We start from the raw sequence: 24148 nt of genomic DNA, 5'->3' as shown, positions 1-24148 counted from the left end.
CCTTGTGTGATCTCAGATGCAGTTGAGGGTGTATAATTTCAAGCCAACAGTGCCAGCAATTGCGCTGAAAACTCGATTCCTCGAACAGTCCATTCTCATATTGCTGGCCAGTGTTCAACTTTCACCCTCAGTTCTATTGGTAGTAATGATGTCCAATCTTTCATCTGGATCAATTTCTATGAGAGCAATCACTTAAAGTGTTGTAGGCTAGTTGACCTTCTATTACAAGCTCATTATAATTTGATATCATTATTAGCCTTTCAAGAAATCACCATTGACACAAGGAAATTTAGAGCGCAAATTAGTAGAAGCATCATCACATTCTGACCACAGTGACAGCTTACAATGACCAACCTTAGACTCATGGGGCACTGAATGTGAATGCAATAATGTATTTTTAAGGGGTGAAATGATTTAAAGCCAAGGATATCACATGATGATTCGGCTATTTGCCTAGTATTTAGGCTATTGGCATAGACTAACATGCTGACTAGCCTAGCCTACTAAATAGAGGCTGTCATATAGGCATTATAGCATTATATGTTTGCAATTCCACTAAATGTTTGAAGACATCCTCAAACTATTTTCCGTGTTTCATACTCGATGTAAATCATCATAATGGGTTGAACGGGGTATCATCCAAATAAATCGAACTACAGCTAGTGCGGTGAGGCACACAGGGCTATTCCTCGCTTTCCCATAATGCTTGCGCTTGGCCTGATGCATTGTGGGATTGCAACATTAGGACGGAAAGTGTTTGGGTAGGGTATCATGCAAAGAGAATGATCACTGTTTAAACGTAAACAAATAATTTAGGTATCGTATCGATTTCTATTGCTCTTAAAGATAATTTTCAAGGTGATGTGACCAGCCTTTTCTTTATCTTATCACCGCTCCAAAAGAGGTAAAACAAGGCTGCCAGGAAGTGACCAGCCTGTCTCACACGCGGATTCTCGAGTCGGTGGCGAAGACAGAGAAGCATGGCTTTTACAGACCCCACAGGCTCAAGTCACAAGTTTTTAAAGGATGCATCGCTACTGTATCAAGACATTTGTCCGGAGCAGTCACGTTTTCTCATGTAAGCGCTCTCTTTATTACGTAGAACGTAATAGCTACATCTCGTTCATGTTTGATGATGTAATGATCATATACACACAATAGGTGGCAGAGTAGCACAGTGCAAATCATTTAAAATTGTGTAACTACGAAATTCTATATCATGCCAAGTTAATTTGTTCCGTTTTTGTATTGTTCTTTTCACAATGTTTTTTTTTTTTTAGAACCAATGAGATTTGCATAGCTGTTGTTGTCTTGAAACAATGTCATGCATGTTGTAACTACATATCCAACAGGACACACATTAACCATGGATACGCTACAAGCACGCGTTTACCAATGTACAGAGGTAGTCCCTAACCAGGTCTGCTTTGTCTAATACAAATGTTTAAAGTTTGCATACTCCTGTCCTATATGTATGCATACATCAATTCCAATAGCAGGCAGCCTTAATGAGCTAACACAGCCGCCAGAAACTGTGCCGTACCATCTCGGTGCTTCTGGCTGTCTGCTCGCCATCCTGAGCCCCCCGGGAAATCAATGCCATGACATTGCTAAGAGCTCGCTGCTCCGGAGCTCGAAGCTGCTAGAGCACTACTATGGTGGCAGTCTGTCACTCAAAATATTTTGTGGCACAAATCCAATGCATGTCACTATATTAGCATTTTCATGCTTCATATCCAAGAAGGAAAAACTGAATTGCTTTCATACAGGAATGGCTTGAAATTTGAAGATGACAATCTATTTTCATAATGAGACAAATATATTGGTTTTGTATCCAAAGTTGCAAAGGAAATGTGCTCTATTAAATAACCACAGGAGACCAGCAACATGGATAGTGTGGCGGTATACAGGAACAGTGGCATCTAGTGGTACAACACGTGGTATGTTCACACTACTTTATGGTAAATAATGCAAGCGACTTCAATGATACCCTTCTCTGAACAGTGGTAAAAAAAAAAGACTTCTCTAGATTCACAGGGAATACATTACATAATATGGGGAAGCAATACTACAAGCCACAGTGTCATACTACTTGTCAAACAGAGAACTGACACTGGTTGTTGGGGTGGGATTGGGGTGGGAAGTGGGGTGGCCTGTGGGTGGCGTTTTTACATTTTTTGGGATTCCTTTGTCTTACTCATTGGTAGGAAGAAGTTTGGTCGAAATCAGATGTTGGGTAAAATTTTTATTGCATATCTGAATCCTATAAATTAAAATGGCTAATCTGTCTGCAATCAATTAGCTTAATTCTCAGTGATCTAATTATATTTTAACCCAAAAAATTCAGGAATGCTAATCATATCTGTTACTAACTACAGAAACGATTTCAGAACCGTCTGAGATGATGGGTGTCGGAATCCTCTTGACCTTTTTTGACGTGGAACGATCCTTGATTGGGGTGGCAGGTAGCCAAGTGGTTAGAGCACTGGACTAGTAACCGAAAGGTTGCTAGAGCGAATCCCCGAGCTGACAAGGTAAAAATCTGTTGTTCTGCCCCTGAACTTGGCAGTTAACCCACTGTTCCTAGGCTGTTCTTAACTGACTTGCCTAGTTAAATAAAAATTGAGACCCACTAATCAAAACAGGAACTCATTTCATTTATCACCTTTTTGATTTCACAGAATGATGATGGCATTATACTGTAGTTAGAGAGAGAAAGTCAAGTGTAATTTCTGGAGCAATCCTCTAAGCCACTGGCTGCTGTAGTGGGGCCTGTGTTTGAGTTGGGCCTGGGCCAGTAACCTCTGAAAACCCTGGCCTGTTTTTCCTCTCACTCACCTGAGCCAGGAAATTTGTGGTAGAATTTTAAAATGGAAATCAAAATAAAAGGCCCGGTCGGGATGGATTTACGGATGGATTTAAGGATCGTTACTTTTAGGCTACCCGTTAAGAGTTTATCCAGATTTGAGTCTCTCTGTGGAAAGAACCGATTTATGGGAGATGTGTTGAACAGATCGTACTGATTTCACAGCTGTCCATGCCTGGAGGGTTATATATGTTGAATAGATGGATTATTTTATAAGCCATTCAAGGGGAACTCCACCAAAAACGATATGTCGAATTCATTTTATTTAAAAAATCTGATTGGACCTTTTATTTTTTTTAAGGATAATAGATTCTCCTTGTGTGTATGTATTAAACAGATAGGAAAGATGCAGCACAGAAATAACCATGATGTGAACCCCGCTCTCTGCCAATATATAGACCAGGGATACTTAACTCCTATACCAAGAGGTCCAGAGCCTGCTGCTTTTCTGTTCTACCTTATAATTAATTGCACACACCTGGTGTCCCATGTCTAAATCAGTCCCTGATTAGAGGGAAACAATAAAAAATGCAGTGGAACTGGCTTGGAGGTCCAGAGTGGAGTTTAAGGGATATAGACTATGAGAACTATAGTTGTGGTCGGTGTTACCCATTGAGCCACACTCAAGCACAGATGATTTTACCTTTCTTACATGTGAAGTCTACACTTGTGTGTTTGGCTACTCATTGGTACCATGTCTTGTTATAGGTTACATTAAGAACAAAACCCAGAAACAAATCTTATGTGTACTAGCTGTCACGAGAGTAAGGAGAAAAGGATCCTCAACAAAGCAACTTGGTGGCATGCCCTGTAAGGATGGACTTGCCCCCATCCCTCACCCTCTTTTCCCCTGCCACCCTAGCCAAGCTGTTGCATTGGACCATCTGCGTTATTATTTCTGAGGTTTGATTAGTAAACAGGGCGTTGCTTTCTCTCCTCAACACTGATTGTATCAAATGTCCATAGAGGCCCAGAGACTGAGCCTTGCTGATTTCCAGACTTTAAACTCTTTGTTGATAGCATCTGGCCCAGAGTGGGCTCTGCCCTGCTCTAACTGGGTAGTAGGGGCCAGTGTTTATCTTCCACTAAGTGTGCATTTAAAAGGAGATTCATGTGAAGAATGTTAATTAGATTAGCACATCAGAGAGCCCCCACCTTTCTGTATCTCCAGGGGCTCATCTGGAGAGTGGGATGGGATGTCTGTTTTCATTGAGCATCTATCAGGCAGACAATCAATCAAATGTATTTCTAAAACTATTTTTTTACATCAGCCGATGTCACAAAGTGCTATACAGAAACCCAGCCTAAAACCCCAAACAGAAAGCAATGCAGATGTAGAAGTGGCCAGGAAAAACTCCCAAGAAAGGCAGGAACCTAGGAAGAAACCTAGAGAGGAGCCAGGCTCTGAGGGGTGGCCAGTCCTCTTCTGGCTGTGCAGGGTGGAGATTATAACAGCACATGGCCAAGATGTTCAAACATTCATAGATGACCAGCAGTGTCAAATAATAATAATCACAGTGGTTGTCGAGGGTGCAACAGGTCAGCACCTCAGGAGTAAATGACAGGTGGCTTTTCATAGCCGAGCATTTAGAGTTCGAGACAGCAGGTGTGGTAGAGAGAGAGTTGAAAAACAGCAGGTCCGGGACAGGTAGCACGTACGGTGAACAGGTCAGGGTTCCATAGCCACAGGCAGAACAGTTGAAACTGGAGCAGCAGCGCAGCCAGGTGAACTAGGGACAGCAAAAAGTCATCGGGCCAGGTAGTCCTGAGGCATGGTCCTAGGGCTCAGGTCCTCCGGGAGGGGAGAGAGAATTAGAGGAAGCATACTTAAATTCACACAGGACACCGGATAAAACATGAGAAATAATCCAGATATAACAGTGACCCTAGCCCCCCAACACAAACTATTGCACCATAAATACTGGAGGCTGAGACAGGAGGGAGTGGGAGTTTGGTGACTAAATGGGGTCATTTGGAAATGTCTGTATTAACTGGAGTGATTGGTAGTTATGTGAATTAGGTCACTGCTGTTGATCTCACTTCTGAAGGTTTTCAGATGTTACATTCCAGTTAATAGATGATCGACCCAAAGTTAAAAGAAGTCACAAGTTGATCATGTTTTCTAGAAAAGTCTAAATGATCCTCTATTGTTTGAAGGATCTAATGTCAATTCATTATCTGAACAAGCTGGTTAGTCCAACAGAGGAGTATGTGGAATCACCTTGTTCAACAGTCTGTAGAAAGACGATTCTGTAGCCTAGTTTTTCTCATCCAGCGCATTTCCTGCATCTCACTGACACTTGTTCCCACCGTCGTCTTATCCCCTAATTTCCCCCTGTTTGTGACACTAGCACTTCCCCTCTAGCCTGATCTAAATACTTCAATACAGCCTGTAGTTTGGAGACATTACTGAGACTTGACCATGAGTCAGGCTGTCCAACATCAGATTTCAGTTCCAAAGTCCCATCTCTCAAAAGCCACGGAGTGTGACTAGCAAACCGCTGTCAGTGTCTCCTTCGGCAGGTCAGCGTGAGATTAAAGCCCCAAGCGAGGCCCCCTATCCCATCTCTCGCCACTGCACGTGCCGCCCTGTTTGTTGCCTGACTGCAAATATCATGAGTCACTTTTAGCGTAGTGTACTGTGGCTATCTGTAGCGTGACTTAGGAAAGGCCTAGTCAACTGTTTGTCCAAAATAAGAGGCAGACAGTAGACACAAAGCCCAGACTACAGGAAGGTGGGAAGCCCTGTATTGTAGATAGATCCTTGTTTGCTTTTCTCCCGGATGTTTTCCGCCAAACGTTGGAAGCCCTTAGCAAACTTTTTCCACAATAGCAAATGTCCCTTCGCATTGTGGTTGGAGTTAGGCTTACTTGTTAATTGTGTATACATTTTGGACACTGAATAAGCGTGAGAGTGTTTCAAGAGTATCAAAACGCACCTCAAGTCTTGCTTCAGTTTACAGATGAATCAACTTTAACTTACAAATTCAGCTTGGGCAGAATTTTTGAAAAGTAAACCTCACCTTCAAACTCCACGTTGACGCCCCTCAAAGCGTTGTGAAAGGAGAAACAACCCAAAACACTAAGTCCAAGCAATGGGAGTCTCCCCGGATCAAACACTGTTCTATCTAAGCAGATAAATAATGAAGGGTCAGCTGTTTCACAACAAAAACCTAACGTTTCTTCGTCTGTGTTTTTGTTTCTCAGGGGGAGACACCAGAGAATGAAAGGTAAGAAGTAGCTATAACCTTGGCAAAATCATTTTGTCTGTTACATTTTAGGCTAGTTTATTTCTCTTGCATTTATCCTTTGTTCATCACACCTATTGCTTAAGCACAGTCTGAGAATGCCAATACACACACACTCTCGGCACTGCACAGTTCTCATCACTATTATTTACTATTTCATACTCATGATCCCCTGGACTCAATCTATTTCATTTGACACTCAACTCTATCCCGAATGTTTATTTTGTGTTAAATGTGACAATGTTATATTTTGTACATTCCCCTTTACCATAGTTCACACACATGTTTTCATCTGACCTAACCTACACTCATATTCCACTTGACTGTACCATAAACACATACATTACTTCACATCCCTCAATGTGTACTTTATTCCTCCTTGTGCTTGACCTCCTCCTCTCCCACCTCTGCTCTCCCAGCTCCAGCCAAGTCCCATCCCGTCCCTGAAGAAGAGCTCTGTCCCTTCTGTTTCCAGTGGCGTCGCCCAGACAACCACCGCACGCGGCTGCGTCCCAAGCGGTGCGCATCAGTGCGGGTGCAGAGCGTGTTGCGGAGGGAGGCCAAGGGCAAGAGGCTCAGCCTGGCTCAGATGGATATCTTACGGAGGTTCAGGGGCTCCTCATCAGCTATGGTGAGACTTGTATTCATTAGTGCAAAACGTAACAAAAATGTTGCTACAGGAAGAAAATAAATTGCGACAAAAACAAGTGTTTCTTATTGGACAAGTTCAGGTAGCCCCTCCCCGCTAGTGAATATGACCAAAGACTATCTATTATTTTGACAAGATAGTCAAGTGACCGCTCTAACAATGGAAATGCATGTCGTCACAGATGGAAGGCAGGCGGAGGAGGCGAGATCAGGTGGGACCACTCCAGCCAATGAGAGGGCAGATGCATGCGTGAACAATGGGCATAACTTTAGTTTTTTTGCCACGCACGTTCACTTATCAGTGCATTCGTAACAACCTAACCGTTACGAAACTTCTATTCCATCAACTCAGCAAATTAGCGTTTACATTTTTTGTTGACCAAATACGACACTCATTAACCTCCATACAAAAATCGTGGTCTTAATTTCGTGGACAGATTTTGGTCAGAGTAAACCCTCTCATTTCACCTCTTCCTCTCTGATATGAGCCTGGTCTCTACCTCTGCAGTTTCCATCCACTTCACTGATAAGCCAGTAAAGATAAGGAAACTACACTACATGACCAAAAGTATGTGGACACCTACTCGTCTAACATCTCATTTCAAAATCATGGGCGTTAATATGGAGTTGGTCTCTTCTTAACAGCCTCAACTCTTCTGGGAAGATTTTCCACCAGATGTTAGAACACTGCTACAGGGACTTGCTTCCATTCAGACACAAGAGTGTTAATGTGATCGGGCACTGATGTTGGGCGATTAGTCCTGGCTCGTAGTCGGCGTTCCAATTAATCCCAAAGGTGTTCGATGGGGTTGAGGTCAGGGCTCTGTGCAGGCCAGTTAAGTTCTTCCACACCGATCTCGACAAACCCTTTCTGTATGGACCTCGCTTTGTGCGTGTGGCTTTGTCATGCTGAAACAGGAAGGGGCCTTCCCCAAACTGTTGCCACAAAGTTGGAAGCACAGATTCATCTAGAATGTCCTTATACAGTAGGCTGTAGCGTTAAGATTTCCCTTCACAGGAACTAAGGGGCCTAGCTCGAAACATGAAAAACAGCCCCATACCATTATTCCTCATCCACCAATTTTACAGTTGGCCCTATGCATTGGGGCAGGTAGGGTTCTCCTGGTGTCCACCAAACCCAAGACATCTCCATCGGACTGCCAGATGGTGAAGCGTGATTCATCACTCCAGGGAATGCGTTTCCACTGCTCCAGAGTCCAATGGTGGCGAGCTTTACACCACTCCAGCCGACGCTTGGCATTGCGCATGGTGATCTTAGGCTTGTGTGCGGCTGCTCGGCCATGGAAACCCATTTCATGAAGCTCCCGACGAACAATTCTTGTGCTGACGTTGCTTCCAGAGGCAGTTTGGAACTCTGTAGTGAGTGTTGCAACCTAGGACAGACAATTTTTACACACTTCAGCACTCGGTGGTCTCGTTCTGTGAGCTTGTATGGCCTACCACTTCGCGGCTGAGTCGTTGTTGCTCCTAGACATTTCCACTTCACAATAACAGCACTTACAGTTGACTCGGGCAGCTCCAGCAAGGCAGACATTTGACGAACTGACTTGTTGGAAAGATGACGGCGCCACGTTGAAAGTCACAGGGCTCTTCAGTAAGGCCATTCTACTGCCAATGTTTCCCTATGGAGATTGCATGACTGCTCGCATGACACCTGTCAGCAACAGGTGTGGCTGAAATAGCAGAATCCACAAATTATGGGGTGTCCACATACTTTTGTGTGTATATGTAGTGTATGTCAAGAGTAGCGGGGTCAGAGGGCAGTTTTCTCCATCAGGAAACAGAATCAGGAAAGTACCATTTTGATTTGACAAGGCCCTCTAGATATCAGAGCTGACAATGGCCTAATGAGGACTCATATCGGGTGACACTTTCCTCATTGAAAATCTCTGGCAGCATCTAATGCACACTGGCAGTATCCCATACTTGTGTTGTAAATAGTAGCTTTTTGGGTATGCGAAAATGAAAAGTTTTATAGTAAGTGAAATTTTGAAAATGTAGTATGTTTTAAATTCCAGGATGTCATATTCATTCAGGCTTTTCATCTAGTAGAATTTGCTGCACACTACTGAGGAAGAGAATCATGTTTTCACACCAACGTGTTTGACAACAGCTGATAATAGGTGATTGTATGTAGTATGATCAGCACACAGTACGTTTTAGTACATAGTAGGCAAGACAGATTTTGGTCACTGCCAGTGTGTTCAAGTCAGGTTAGGTATTCCCCTTTCCTGTACACAGTGTCCAGGTATTCCCCTTCCAAACCACTAGTCTCCCATCAACTTTGTGGAGGGGAAACCCTCAGAGTGCGAGCGAACAGATTGCTATGTCAATAAATCAATCACAATTTATAAAGCCTTTTTTGTAACTGCAGTGCTTTTACATTCTTGTTTGGTATGCAGCACTGGACCCGTAGAGACTCAGTCCTCTCTCTGGTCAGGCTCACTGAGGAAGAATCCCTAGGCAGCCAGGGTCAGGTTGTGATAGGTCAGCCAGATAACGATCACAGAGGAACAGGAAGCATTTAGTTGGTGGAGACCGAGAGGGACAAAGCCAAACGAGATTAACGCTTAAGTTACGTCAGAGTCAAACACGAGTAGTTTGATGAGAGAGAGTAGTTATTTTGGCCAATTCTGTTGTAAAAGGTACACAAGTGGAAATTATATCGCTAGATATCTGTATTGCTTTATCTCTGTAGGTCGTTTTTTTAGGACCAAGGACCTCTCCTGAAGTGTGGTTTACTTCACTTCAAATGTGAGTTAGTTTCATCCAGAGAAAGCACTGTGTATTTTAACAGTACTAGAGCAAATGGCTTCATTATCAGTATGAATTCATTGTTACTCTGGATGAGCTTCCTGAACACAGGAACTCTATTGTGTAGACGTTGATATTTTCCCTCCTTTCGTCTGACTTACTGGTAAGTGAATCCTCTTTAGCTGCATTTTTCGCAGAGATATTTTTACCGTTCAACTTCGAGATCCCTGGTCACTCGGCCAGACATAAAATAGCAGTGAGTAGCAGAGCTCCACAAGCTGTGTACGTGCGAGGCCCCCATAGACATGCATGGTTGTGAGTGTACTGAATAACCCTTAAAGCAGACGAGGCACTCGGAAGATAATAGGAAGAATCCTCTCTCCTGATATTTGTCAACACCTTCTAGTGGGAGCTGTCGATGAGACTGAGACAGGAGGGTTAGATTTATCACCCTCTCTTAGTCCAGAATCCCCCCTCCCTCCCTGTCATTCCTTGCCAACAGAAGTCTTTCGCTCAGGAAGAGGGTGATAAATAATGGAAGGAGAGGGAGATGAAGGGTCACAGATCCCAGCTTTAAGAGGGCTTTGTTTTTATGTCTCATTTCCGTTTGTCATTTTAGGATTAGTGGAGATATTTCCTAGGCCTATATGGCCGTTGAGTAGGACTAGGTTAGTGGCATTCACTAGGCCATTTTCCCAGTAAATGTAAGAAGTCTTTTAGTATAATGAAGTTAGATCTATTTTCTAGTTACAGCTTCTGTATAGTGTTGACAGAATGCCCTTTTGGAGTTCTTGCTGTTGCACCCCCCTACACACACACACACACACACACACACACACACACAGGCTACATTATATTCATGTAGCCTATTTACTCATGTATTTATATCTCCTGCTGTAAAGCCCCTTGATTGTATATCACTCCACATTAGTTGCCCCCAGGTTTCAAGAGGAAGATGAATGTGTTTCCCATAGCTTCATTCTGTCTGATGTGAAGCTCGTGGGTCTTTTTTAAATCAGGTGTATCTATGCAACCGGTGCAGAGTGTTAAGGAAATGTTTGCCACAGTCTGTGCCACTGTGAAACTTTCACTCCTGTACATCTGTAATAATTGGATGGTGAAACTTGCATCCAGCCAATCAGAAAAGCAAGGTGAAGCATGTCAGGGATTCTTGAAAGTCAGGACAATTCTTGTCCTGCAAAGAAACATGAATTTTTATAGGATTTTGCAAGCAGTAGGCATTTATAGTTAAATGTGTAGTGGTGCATACCTTCAAAATTATTTGGCAATCAGAATTTATTTGAAAAACATCCACCCGTCGAGCAGATAAATATGTTCATCTTTTGAACATTTCTTCTATAGCTGCCGTTGCAATGATTTATTTTTTTCTTTGTTGATGCTTACCTGGGTCAATGGAACCTGACTGCTATGTCACTTGTTTCCCCGTCGCACGGGACATTAGAGAGGTGCAGCATAGGGCTTTGACACCGGGAGCGGGTGGGAAACAGCAAGATGACACCAGGATATGGGTGGGTGACTGCTTTGGGGGCGTTTTAGATGAACAGTACTTTGTTGAAGCACCTTTGGCAGTGATTACAGCATTGAGTCTTCTTGGGTATGATGCTACAAGCTTGGCACACCTGTATTTGGGGAATTTCTTTCATTCTTCTCTGCAGATCCTCTCAAGCTCTGTCAGGTTGAATGGAGAGCGTCGCTGCACAGCTATTTTCGTATATTTTCAGAGATGTTCTATCGGGTTCAAGTCCAGGCTCTGGCTGGGCCACTCAAGGACATTCAGAGACTTGTCCCGAAGTCACTCCTGCGTTGTCGTGGCTGTGTGCTTAGGGTCGTTGTCTTGTTGGAAGGTGAACCTTAACCCCAGTCAGGTCCTGAGCACTCTGGAGCAGGTTTTCATCCAGGATCTCTCTGTACTTTGCTCCGTTCATCTTTCCCTCGATCCTGACTAGTCTCCCAGTCCCTGCCGCTGAAAAACATCCCCACAGCATGATACTGCCACCTCCATGCTTCACCGTAGGGATGTTGCCAGGTTTCCTCCAGACCTGATGCTTGGCATTCAGGCCAAAGAGTTCAATCTTGGTTTCATCAGACCTTAGAATCTTGAGTCTTCGGGTGCCTTTTGGCAGACTCCAAACGAGCTGTCATGTGCCTTTTTACTGAGGAGTGGCTTCCGTCTGGCCACTCTACCATAAAAGCCTGATTGGTGGAGTGCTGCAGAGATGGTTGTCCTTCTGGAAGGTTCTCCCATCTCCACAGAGGAACTCTGGAGCTCTGTCAGTGACCAACAGGTTCTTGGTCACCTCCCTGATCAAGGCCCTTCTCCCCCGGGCGGCCAGCTCTAGGAAGAGTCTTGGTGGTTCCAAACTTCTTCAATTTAAGATTAAGACAGTTTTATCTCCATCTCTTCATTCAAAGACTCAATCATGGGCACTTACTGATAGTTGTGGCTGTTTCGTGTGATGTATTGGCTACCTTCTTGCCTTTGTACTGTTGTCTGTGCCCTATAATGTTTGTACCATGTTTTGTTGCTACCATGTGGTGTTGCTTCCATGCTATGTTGTTGTCTTAGGTCTCTCTTTATGTAGGGTTGTGTTGTCTCTAGGGCTGGGCGGTATGCTGTATTTTATGATATACCTGTATTTATGCAGGGACCGGTTTGGGTTTTTACTTTACCTTCTGTATTGGTATTTGAATGTTTTGTTTGTTAAATGTGTTACGCCTTGTGTAATGTCAATTTTTATAGTTTACTTTGCTACTTGAGTCATCTCTTTCCGCTCTTTCTCTCCGTACCACTTCAGTCTGCATGGTCAATACAGCACATGCATCAATGTTGATGACAACGATGCTGTTTTCACTTTGCTTCTCAATATAAATCCATTAGCATTCTATAATTACACTATTAGTGTGTTTCTTACGTCAACAAACAGCTAGTTTGTATTTTCTAAGCAAGTTGCCCTAAATCATGATGCTAATTCTTAGCCACTAATAGCTAGCTAGCTAATAAATGTACTGAGGTAGAGCTAACGTAGCTTATACAGCCTGATAATACCAGTGATGGTGTAGACCTAAATAAGCATGTTTGTGCAACAGTATCTTCTAAATCAAAGAGGAATATGTAAAGGAAGAATATGTTAGCTACATGAAGTAGCTAAGAGAGAAAGCGCAATGTAGCCCGTGCTTATAGGGTCCCCTAGGAAACACTAATCAACACTTTAGTTCCTACCCTGTCACAATAACTCCTCCCTGGGATTTTAATTCGTTGTAATTTCAAACCACACTGTATTCAAAGTGCCCGCTATTATATTCTAACTGTAGAATTATAATAGTCATTATATTTCCATGATTACAACAGTTTTGTTCTAATTGGCAAGTCAAATTGCAATTGCAACATTTGGTTAAAAATAAGTCATAGATTATTTGCCAATATCCTGCAGCCCTACATGGCAGTGTGGAAATTCTCAGCAGTGGTGGAAAGTACTTAAGTAAAAATACTTTCAAGTACTACTTGTATAATGTACTACCGGTGCCCCCGCACATTGGCTCTGTATCGGTGCCCCCTGTATATAATCTTGCTATTGTTATTTTACTGCTGCTCTTTAATTACTTGTTACTTTTATTTCTTATCTGTATTTTATTTTTAAACTGGACTGTTGGTTGGGGCTCATAAGTAAGCTTTTCACTGTAAGGTCTACACCTGTTGAATTCGGCGCATGTGACTAATACAATTTGCTTTACTTAAGTAGTACTTGAAAGTATTTTCACTTAAGGTGTTTTTTTTTGGAATCTTTACTTTACAGATTTTATTTTTGACAACTTTTACTTCACTATATTCCTAAAGAAAATACTGTACATTTTACTCCATGCATTTTACCTGACACCTAAAAGTACTCGTCACATTTTGAATGCTTAGCAGGACAGGAAAATGGTCCAATTCACACACTCTGGAGGACTCACTAAACACAAATGCTTGGTTTGTAAATGATGTCTGTGTTGGAGTGTGCCCCTGGTTATCTGTAAATGATGTCTGAGTGTGACCCTGGCTATCTGTAAATGATGTCTGAGTGTTGCAGTGTGCCCCTGGCTATCTGTAAATGATGTCTGAGTGTTGAAGTGTGCCCCTGGTTATCTGTAAATGATGTCTGAGTGTTGCAGTGTGCCCCTGGCTATCTGTAAATGATGTCTGAGTGTTGCAGTGTGCCCCTGGTTATCTGTAAATGATGTCTGAGTGTTGAAGTGTGCCCCTGGTTATCTGTAAATGATGTCTGAGTGTTGAAGTGTGCCCCTGGTTATCTGTAAATGATGTCTGAGTGTTGAAGTGTGCCCCTGGCTATCTGTAAATAAAAAAAGAAGAAAATGGTGCCATCTGGTTTGATTAATAGAAGTAATTTTAAATGATTTACACTTAATTTTGATACTTAAGTACATTTTATCAATTACATTTACTTTTGATACTTAAGTATATTGAAAGACAAATACTTTTACTCAAGTAATATTTTACTGGGTGACTTTCACTTTTACTTGAGTAAAGTAAAGTTTTACTTTTACTATTAACTTATCTTTACTTTTACTCAAGTATGACAATTGGGTACTTTTTCCACCACTGCAATTGAGTGCAGGAAATGCAGAAATGATAAGTGTGGAAATTTGTTTTGGTTGAATTGAACAGTATCAAACAACCAGAATGGAGAAAGACTCATTGAAATCACTTAGAATGTGTGTTGCCACCCTAGGATCACTCACTACTCATAAAGCACCCTGGGATCTCTCACTACTCATAAAGCACCCTAGGATCACTCACTACTCATAAAGCACCCTGGGATCTCTCACTACTCATAAAGCACCCTGGGATCTCTCACTACTCATAAAACACCCTGGGATCACTCACTACTCATAAAGCACCCTGGGATCTCTCACTACTCATAAAGCACCCTGGGATCACTCACTACTCATAAAGCACCCTGGGATCTCTCACTACTCATAAAGCACCCTGGGTTCTCTCACTACTCATAAAGCACCCTGGGTTCTCTCACTACTCATAAAGCACCCTGGGATCTCTCACTACTCATAAAGCACCCTGGGTTCTCTCACTACTCATAAAGCACCCTGGGTTCTCTCACTACTCATAAAGCACCCTGGGTTCTCTCACTACTCATAAAGCACCCTGGGATCTCTCACTACTCATAAAGCACCCTGGGATCTCTCACTACTCATAAAGCACCCTGGGATCTCTCACTACTCATAAAGAACATGTAGAACTTTTATTATTCAAAAACCAAAAATACAGTCAATTTTTTTAAAATATTTTTTTATACCATGATATAATATTGGACATATCGCCCAGGCCTGGGTGTCTCTCTTGTCGTGATGTGTGTCCTATATTTTTCTTTTGAATGCCCTGTCCCTGCAGGAGGCCTTTTGCCAGGCTGTCATTGTAAATAAGAATTTGTTCTTAACTGACTTGCCTAGTTAAATCAAAATACAATAAGATTGAGACCACTGTGTTCTTGGGGACCTTCAATGCTGCAAAAATGTGTTGGTACACTTCCCCAGATCTGTGCCTCGACACAATCCTGTCTCAGAGCTCTACGGACAATTCCTTCGACCTCATGGCTTGGTTTTTGCTTTGACATGCACTGTCAACTGTGGGACCTTATATAGACAGGTGTGTTCCTTTCCAAATCATGTCCAATCAATTGAATTTACCACAGGTGGACTCCAATCAAGTTGTAGAAACATCTCAAAGATGATCAATGGAAACAGTATGCACCTGAGCTCAATTTCGAGTCTCATAGCAAAGGGTCTGAATACTTATGTAAATAAGGTATTTCTGTTTTTAGTTTTTAATAAATTAGCAAACATTTCTATAAACCTGTTTTTTGCTTTGTCATTATGGGGTATTATGTGTAGATTGAGGAAATGTTTTTATTTAATACTTTTTAAAATATGGCTGTAACGTAACCAAATGTGGGAAAAATTCAAGGGGTCTGAATACTTTCCAAATGCACTCTATGGTATGCCAACCAGATCCCCCACTCTATGGTATGCCAACCAGATACCCCTCTGCCCCCACTCTCTTCTCCCTCTCTTTCCACTGCATCATTACAACAACATATGATATGGCAGTATTGTAGAACACAACAGCGTATGATATGGCAGTATTGTTTAAGCCCCTCCCTACATCACAACAGATTCTGTCAATGCTGTTGTGTTGTCTGGCTCCAACATGGCACACTGTATCCTCTACATAATGCACTCATTTTGACAAGGGTGCAATGTTAAGGGCCCAGACACTGTCAGACTCAGTCCTGTATCCATTCAACACGTGCCACTCTGACCACTTGTCATTACCTCTGGAAATGAAAACATCATGATGTCCAAATCTGGATAAAGCCAGCCCGTTATGCATCTGTCAGCATCCTCAAGGGCAATGATGACTGTTGGAGCCCCAGAGACAAGGTCAGCACAGCAACCAGCCTGGCCTGGGGTAGCACGGGGAGGGGGAGGGAGAGAGAGGATTAGTATTTATGGAGCATGGCCAATGTTTTTATTTAACTAGGCAAGTCCCTTAAGAACAAATTCTTATTTACAAAGACGGCCTACCGGGGAACAGTGGGTTAACTGCCTTGTTCAGGGACAGAACGACAGATTTTTACCTTGTCGGCTCGGGGATTCAATCTAGCAACCTTTCGGTTACTGGCCCAACGCTCTAATCACTAGGCTACCAGCCGCCCCAACTAATAGAAAACAAAAAGCCCATCTGCAGGATTGTGTGTTTGTCAGCATGCGTGTGTTTAAGGTGCTTGTCTGTGTAGGTGTGTGTTTTCCTATATATGTATCAGTGTGCATAATGTGGCTTATATTTGTTGTCCGGTGTGTGTGTGGCTGTCTGTCGGTCATTGAGTTTGTAGATACATTTACTCAATGTGTTTGCAACTTGCCAGAGAGTGCCTGTGTGTTGGTGGAAAGTGTGAAACACCGCTAGCCTTGGGACCAGTCCACACTGTGGCAGTGTGGTTGATCATGTTCAGAGTTCCTCTTCTACTCAGCCAGGTGACTGACAGACAGGTGTTGAGCTGTGGCTGGACTCCTCTCAATACTGACTTAAGCATTTAACACCCACGGTGACCTACTGTACCAGTTGAATGTGCATGACAATAATTCCCTAAACTCATCTGTGAACACTGACCAGAGCACTCATCTATTGTAGGTTTTGTATTTAGATCAAAGAAAAATAACTTGTGAAATATGCAAGGAGAACAGACATTGCTTTTGACCCCTGTTCACATAGACAATATCTGTGGTATATTTTGTTGATCTGGTCCCAGATCTGTTTGTGCTGTAAAACAGACGTGGAACCAGGATTTTTTTGCTGCTGATCGCATTATTTAAAGTCTAAAAGAACCAGCAGGTGCTGTTGACATTTCAAGGCCTGATCGTCAGTCCAGAAGGATCTAGGCTATGTGCTGTAAAGAAATTCCAAACTTGACCGGTCTCTCTGGAGGTCTGCTGCGGAGTAGGGTGAACTTACCCCCAAGATAGACTCTGATCTAATGGTTTGGATTGGGTGAGCTGATCCTAGACCTGTACGTAGGGGAAACTTTACCCAATAGCCCCTGTTGCTAGGGAATGGATGGGAAGGATTGTATGGGGCCACACGAGTTACCACTCATCATCACTATAACCTGACACTGGAGTTAAATGACGATCTCATTTCATCACAAGGCCTCTTTAATTGCTTATATACAGTGCATAGATTGCACGTGCAGTTTAGCCAAGTTATTGGTCATGAATTGATTACCTTTCTCTAGGCATGAGGACAGACATGCTGGGAACTGATGAACACACTGCACTCAATGTCCTCAGCCAGTGTCTCACGTGTAGGTACTCGGCACACAGACGATACATGGATTAGGGGTCAATTAGATGATGATTGGTCAAGGTTTTATTTGAGTCGGTATCATGATTCTCGTCACTATTCGACAAACGTTTAGGCCTAATTGATAGGTCTTTCCGGAGGAGGGTTAGTGTGTTGTCTTTATTCTCATGGTGGATTTATGATTTGGTTAGAGGTAGAGCTAAGTTAGAGGAGGGAGATAAAAGCCTAGCTGTTCTCTCTAACAGTTGTTCAGACCAAGTGCAAATCATCACTGGGCAAAATAAGCTTTTCTTAGGCGCCGTCATGACACACTAGATAGAGGATGGTATCGCCTGCCAGCTGATGTTAACCTATCCACCAGAGGTGCCTGGGCACCCTAAACACGCCCACCCCCTTGGCCGCCTCCTGCTCTCTATCATAGGGCTGTCAAACTCCTTAAGGAGTTGGAATGTAGGATTAAAGGGATACTTCAGCATGTTGGCAATGAGGCCCTTTATCTACGTCCTCAGTCAGGTGAACTTGTGGATACCATTTTTGTCTCTGTGTGCAGTTTACCCCAAAATCCAGAAACTCCCAAGTGATTCCAAGCATTGAAACTAGTTCAGTGGAGTTTTACCTCTCTCTCTCTCTCTCTCTCTCTCCCTGTAGTGCTGTATGTGCAGGAAATGGGTCATGAGACCTGTGAGGTGGTTGGGTGCAGGCCTCTCACAGAGCCTCAACCATGATTATCTTCACAAATGCAGAGGTGCATCAGTGGTACACCAGATATGTTCAACAGCACTATCAAAGACCTACTAGCCTAACACTATGACGTATCCATATTGTGTTTTTATTCCTTTTAAATTGATTGAACGAATATGGTCAAAATAGTCATTTCTCTGTCGGGAGTCCCCTGCCAATGATATATGAAAATGGCACCCCTTACTGTTCTGCATTTTAGGGCATATCAGCATTGACTAACTTCCGTATATGGCCTTACCTAACCCAGCTAAATCTTTTCAGGGTATCCAAGAGTTTCGCTCTGTTTTCATAGTGTTTTTTCCCCAGCACTTTAATCCAGAGTTTTTCTGGAGGGTGTATATATGGATTAGGGCTGTTGGCATGGGAAGTGTTGCCAGTGACAACAGTCAACCCATCTACAGGCTCCACCCCCTTCCACCCCTCCTGTTGATCGATTGGCTGGTTAGCTGTTGGGCTCCGGATGGACTCAGCCTCTGTTCTTCTCTCTGCTTTATAAGGCTGGACACGCATGGCTCAGTAGTAAACATTCTCACTCAGGTCATCACTGGTTCAGTGAAACTCTACTCTGCCACTCTCTGCCACCTGTTAGACTCTCAGCAGCAACATGGCTACCTTTTGTATCGGCGAGTTGTTCCACAGCATCAGCATTCAGCACTGTCAACAGCCTGACTCAGAATCTTATGACACTGCATGATCTGTTTCTGTTTCGGACCATCTATGGATGCATGCAGTTTTCCTTAGGGAAATGAATTAGTGTCGGTATCAGAGGGTTTGGGATATCATTTGGCATGTGCTTGTCAGTGATGTTGAAATTGTGCATTGCCAAATCCATACAATACATCTGTTATGTCTAGATTGCATTGCATTTTGTTTACTTGCACACAATATTTGCTGTAAAAGCACAACAAGAGGACATACTTGAAAGTCCATATTACACACACGACACAGGCCATTTTGTAACCTAGATATAGGATAGATGCAGAGAGAAACTGAGTTTAGTAAGCCAATGTTTTCCTCCTGAGACAAGTCTTAGATGTAATTGTCTGCTGTGAGAAGAAGAGGGGTGGGGGAGAGAAATGAGAGTGACTGAGTGAGGCATCTGGTCACTCATGTTATATGAGCAACTTCTCCTTTTAGCCCTCTGTCACACAGTAGCTTCTCTGGTCTCTCACCCTGGCCCCTCTGGCCTCTCACCCTGGCCTCTCACCCTGGCCCCTCTGGCCTCTCACCCTGGCCCCTCTGGCCTCTCACCGTGGCCCCTCTGGCCTCTCACCCTGGCCCCTCTGGCCTCTCACCCTGGCCTCTCACCCTGGCCCCTCTGGCCTCTCACCCTGGCCTCTCACCCTGGCCTCTCACCCTGGCCCCTCTGGCCTCTCACCCTGGCCTCTCACCCTGGCCCCTCTGGCCTCTCACCCTGGCCCCTCTGGCCTCTCACCGTGGCCCCTCTGGCCTCTCACCCTGGCCTCTCACCGTGGCCCCTCTGGCCTCTCACCCTGGCCCCTCTGCACTCAGGTCTCAGGGGACATTTTGTTAGTGCAATTGATGGGATGGACAGAATGGGGCAGTCTGCAGATGACCCACCCAGGCTCTGAAAGTGCATTGAATTGCACCTTATCTGTAGTGATTTGATTTTGTGTATCAGAGAAAGGGCTATAGCTCGACATCTGGGGCTGTGTAGCTGCTGAAAATAGGCTAAACCCAATAACCTGTCAAAACACAATCATGATTGTTATCCTGTTTCTATTGACATGTGTGAATGGAAAGAGAGTGATCTGGATGTGGGTTTTCAGCACAGGGAGACGGGGTCTGTGTGCTCCTGGTGCCCAGGGAGTTAATCTGGGAGTTAATGTACATACTGTATTAAGACCCAATCACTGGACACTTTAATAAATGGATCACTAGTCACTTTAAATAATGCCACTTTAATAGTGTTTACATATCTTACAGTACTCATATCACATGTGTTTATACTGTATTTTATACCATCTGCTGCATCTTGCCTATGCCGCTCGGCCATCGCTCATCCATATACTTATGTACATATTCTCATTCACCCCTTTAGATTTTTGTGTATTAGGTAGTTGTTGGGAATTGTTAGATATTACTGAACTGTTGGAACTAGAAGCACACGCATTTCACTACACTCGCATTAACATCTGCTAACCATGCGTATGTGACCAATAACATTTGATTTCATCTGCGAGTTAACCACTTTTGGTTAGTCACTTGCAAACATTAACTTCCAGAATAGTTTTTGAGACACGTTGTGACCTCGTCATCTCCACATGAGAATCATGTTCCCTGTGTGAATCCACCTGTAAATAGAATCATGTTCCCTGTGTGAATCCACCTGTAAATAGAATCATGTTCCCTGTGTGAATCCACCTGTAAATAGACTCATGTTCCCTGTGTGAATCCACCTGTAAATAGAATCATGTTCCCTGTGTGAATCCACCTGTAAATAGAATCATGTTCCCTGTGTGAATCCACCTGTAAATAGAATCATGTTCCCTGTGTGAATCCACCTGTAAATAGACATCATTACTTCTAATTTAATCCACTCCTCCTCTCGCCGTCCCAGGTGACTACATGCCACACCTGTAACAACACGTCCAAGCATAACGGCGTCAACAGGAACTTCATGGCCACTCTCTCCAAGAGCCACTGCACCCCCTGGAGCGCAGGCAAACACAAGACTCCCCAGTCCACCAACAGAACCAACGCCATGGGCATCCCAAAGTCTGCCTCCAAAGACAAGACGCCCTGGAGTACGCCAAGGTAAACAAACTATACCAGGCCACCGGTACCTCAAATGTTACCCATTTTTACTTCTATTGGCTACATCTCGCTTAGCTGAAAATCTGCATTTTAAGGGACTTCTTGAGATGAGGGCAATAGATGGTATTACTCAACTGATGGACACTGTGGTCACTGAACACAGCGATTTAGAAAAAATAGATTTCAATCTTGGAGGTGTTTCCTGGTGAATTACGCATTTGGTTAATAATGTTTGTCCCCCATGAGACACTGTAGAAGCCTATTTCACTTAATCAAAATCCCCAGAATGAATTTAACATAACTCAAGAAATCTGTAATTAATTCTGGAGTTTTCGCCAAGGATGTTTTAGTTGAGCGATTTTACATCTAAGTAAGCTGTTTTGGTGCACTATTTCTCAAGTTAAAAAAAAAAAGTGTGACGTGTTGTCTGATGTAAACAAAGTCGGAGCTGCTGGGCAGGTCTGTCTCACTGTCTATGCTTTTGGATAGAGCGCAATCACCGCAGCTGTTCACCCCATGTTAGTGGACAAATGAACATCGTCACATCAAAACCCAACCTTCATTTACCTGTTGTGACACACAGATGTTCCAAACTCTATTTTAGACGAGACTGACTTTATGAGGAAAATGATCCTATTTACATTAGTCAATTTTGTTTCTGACTCATATTGATGCCACACAGGCTGTTTTCAAAGAATGCGTCGCTTTTTAACCTTTAATCAGTGTCAGCTTGCAGATTCTGACATGACAGTATTCCTATATTTCCAGGTCAACCTCTGAGACCACCGGTTCCTCCTCGGCCTCAAAGTCTGCAAGTGTGAAGAAGTCGGCCTTCTCCCGCCTCAAGAGGTTCCTAATGCTGGAGGACAACCAGAAGACCAAGACCAAGGGAGGACTCAAAGACTTCCTCTCCTCCCTCTGAATGACTGACAAACACTAGGCTCCGTTGCATGGGCCCAACAGTCAGCCATGACACCACCATGATATGAAACTGAACCAGTCTCTCTCTGGCCTGCTTAGAATTCAGAATGGTCCTGCTGGAATTCAGAACAACAAGGCGGAGGAGTCGGCTGTCTGTCAATAAGCGCTACAGCGCCACCTGTTGAGAGAATTTAAAGGGGCATGTTGTTTTCTTCTTCACATGCCACCCCCCCAACTGCCCCTGAGTTCCCCCTTCCGTAGAGCTGTCCAAACTGGGAATGGTCCCACACCACCACATCACTCAGGAATTCCACTGTCCCAATTGGATGGTGGGAACGGCATCGGAAGCAAAGCTCACCCCTCTCTTCCATGGCATTTATGATGGGGCAAGCAAAATAAATAGTTTGGAGTTCTAGGATGTTTTGATTGAGAGGGTGATTTTTATTTGTTACAATCACATTTCTGATGAATCTAACTTTGTTAATACTTGAGTTTCATACTTCTTTATTACTTGGTGGTTCTCTGTTTGAATTTTTTTCTGGGTTTATTTTTGGTGAACTCCACAGGGTGTGTCTTCTTGAAACTCTCCCTCTTGTTAGATCACCAGCCAGGTAGAGCTGATCATTTGTTACTATCTTATGATCACCGTGCCAAACATGTTTGTTTACTGATGGTTTTGAGAATCATATTTGGATGAATCGGACACATCAACTGTTTATAATGAAATGGGCGACAGGCCTGAAAAATTTGTGACGCGATTTAATGACAAACCAATTTTCTTTAACAATAGTTCTGGTTCTTGTTGTTGATGGTTTTCACTTTTTACCTGTTAGTAAGTTCTTCAGTTAGTTTATATTCACAATTACTATTAGACTGCACGTTGTAATGGCTGCTTTGATCCAACACATTTTATAATGAATTTCGTAACAAAGATTTTCTTTGGTTGTAATTAATCCAATGTGTGGGTCTGTATCATTGCATATAATCCTGAATTACCTCACATTTATATTCCTTCTACACTTTGCTTCTCTGAAATAACTTTTTTTCAATCTAAATATTAGTGTTGAATGATAGAACTCATGAAGATACAGTGCCTTCTGAAAGTATTCAGACCCCTTGACTTTTTCCACATTTTTAGGTTACAGCCTTACTCTAAAATGGATACATTTGTTTTTTTCCTTCATCAATCTACACACAACACCCCATAATGACATCACAACACCCCATAATGACAAAGCAAAAACAGGTTGACATTTTTTCTACTTTATATTAAAAAAAATACATTTACAAAAGAATTCAGACCCTTTACTCAGTACTTTGTTGAAGGCCCTTTGGCAGCCATTACAGCCTCGAGTCTTGGTTATGACGCTACAAGCTTGGTACACCTGTATTTGGGGAGTTTCTCCCATTCTTCTCTGCCAGATCCTCTCAAGCTCTGTCAGGTTGAATGGGGAGCGTCGCTGCACAGCTATTTTCAGGTCTCTCCAAAGATGTTCTATTGGGTTCAAGTCCGGGCTCTGGCTGGACCACTCAAGGACATTCAGAGACTTGTCCCGAAGCCACTCCTGTGTTGTCTTTGCTGTGTGCTTAGTGTAGTTGTCCTGTTGGAAGGTGAACCTTTGCCATAGTCTGAGGTCCTGAGCGCTCTGGAACAGGTTTTCATCAAGGATCTCTGATCTCTGTACTTTGCTCCGTTCATCTTTCCCTTGATCCAGTCTAGTCTCATAGTCCCTGCCGCTGAAAAACATCCCCACAGCATGATGCAGCCACCACCATGCTTCACCGTAGGGTTGGTGCCAGGTTTCCTCCAGAAGTGAAGCTTGGCATTCAGGCTGAAGATTTCAGTCTTGGTTTCATCAGACCTTAGAATCTTGTTTCTCATGGTCTGATAGTCCTTTAGGTGCCTATTGGCAAACTCGAAGCGGGCTGTCGTGCCTTTTTTACTGAGGAGTTGCTTCCGTCTGGCCACTTTACCATAAAGGCCTGATTGGTGGAGTGCTGCAGAGATGGTTGTCCTTCTGGAAGGTTCTCCCATCTCCATAGAGGAACTCTAGAGCTCTGTCAGACCATCGGGTTCTTCTCCCCCGATTGCTCAGTTTGGCCGGGTGGCCAGCTGTAGGAAGAGTCTTGGTGGTTCCAAACTTCTTCCATTTAAGAATGATGGAGGCCACTGTGTTCTTGTGGACCTTGGATGCTGCAGAAGTTCTTGGTACCCTTCCCCAGATCTGTTTTTCGACACTACTGCTGTGGAGGTCTACGGACAATTCCTTCAACCTC

The 24148-nt window shown here is 43.3% G+C and overlaps 1 protein-coding gene across 1 annotated transcript; it reads left to right on the top strand.

Moving 5' to 3' along the window:
* The first annotated feature begins 708 nt into the window (after positions 1 to 708).
* rmp24 (ribonuclease MRP subunit p24) lies at positions 709 to 22824 on the top strand. Its single transcript, XM_014178534.2, has 5 exons — positions 709 to 1078; positions 6074 to 6096; positions 6534 to 6745; positions 20754 to 20950; positions 21719 to 22824. The coding sequence occupies exons 1-5, from the start codon at positions 981 to 983 to the stop codon at positions 21870 to 21872; spliced, it is 684 nt and encodes a 227-aa protein (XP_014034009.1). The 5' UTR covers positions 709 to 980; the 3' UTR covers positions 21873 to 22824.
* Positions 22825 to 24148: the final 1324 nt, after the last annotated feature.

The sequence above is a fragment of the Salmo salar genome, chromosome ssa27 (genome assembly GCF_905237065.1).
Source record: "Salmo salar chromosome ssa27, Ssal_v3.1, whole genome shotgun sequence".
Classification (NCBI taxonomy): domain Eukaryota; kingdom Metazoa; phylum Chordata; class Actinopteri; order Salmoniformes; family Salmonidae; genus Salmo; species Salmo salar.
The sequence above is the reverse complement of the archived record's forward strand: the minus strand, read 5'-3'. Positions and strand labels throughout refer to the sequence as shown.

What these genes read in the sequence shown, in the direction of transcription:
- rmp24 (XM_014178534.2), top strand. Translation starts at nt 981, where the DNA reads ATGGCTTTTACAGACCCCACAGGCTCAAGTCACAAGTTTTTAAAGGAT. An exon ending in GAGACACCAGAGAATGAAAG is followed by an intron (nt 6,097 to 6,533) that starts GTAAGAAGTAGC and finishes CTGCTCTCCCAG; the next exon opens with CTCCAGCCAAGTCCCATCCC. An exon ending in GGGGCTCCTCATCAGCTATG is followed by an intron (nt 6,746 to 20,753) that starts GTGAGACTTGTA and finishes TCGCCGTCCCAG; the next exon opens with GTGACTACATGCCACACCTG.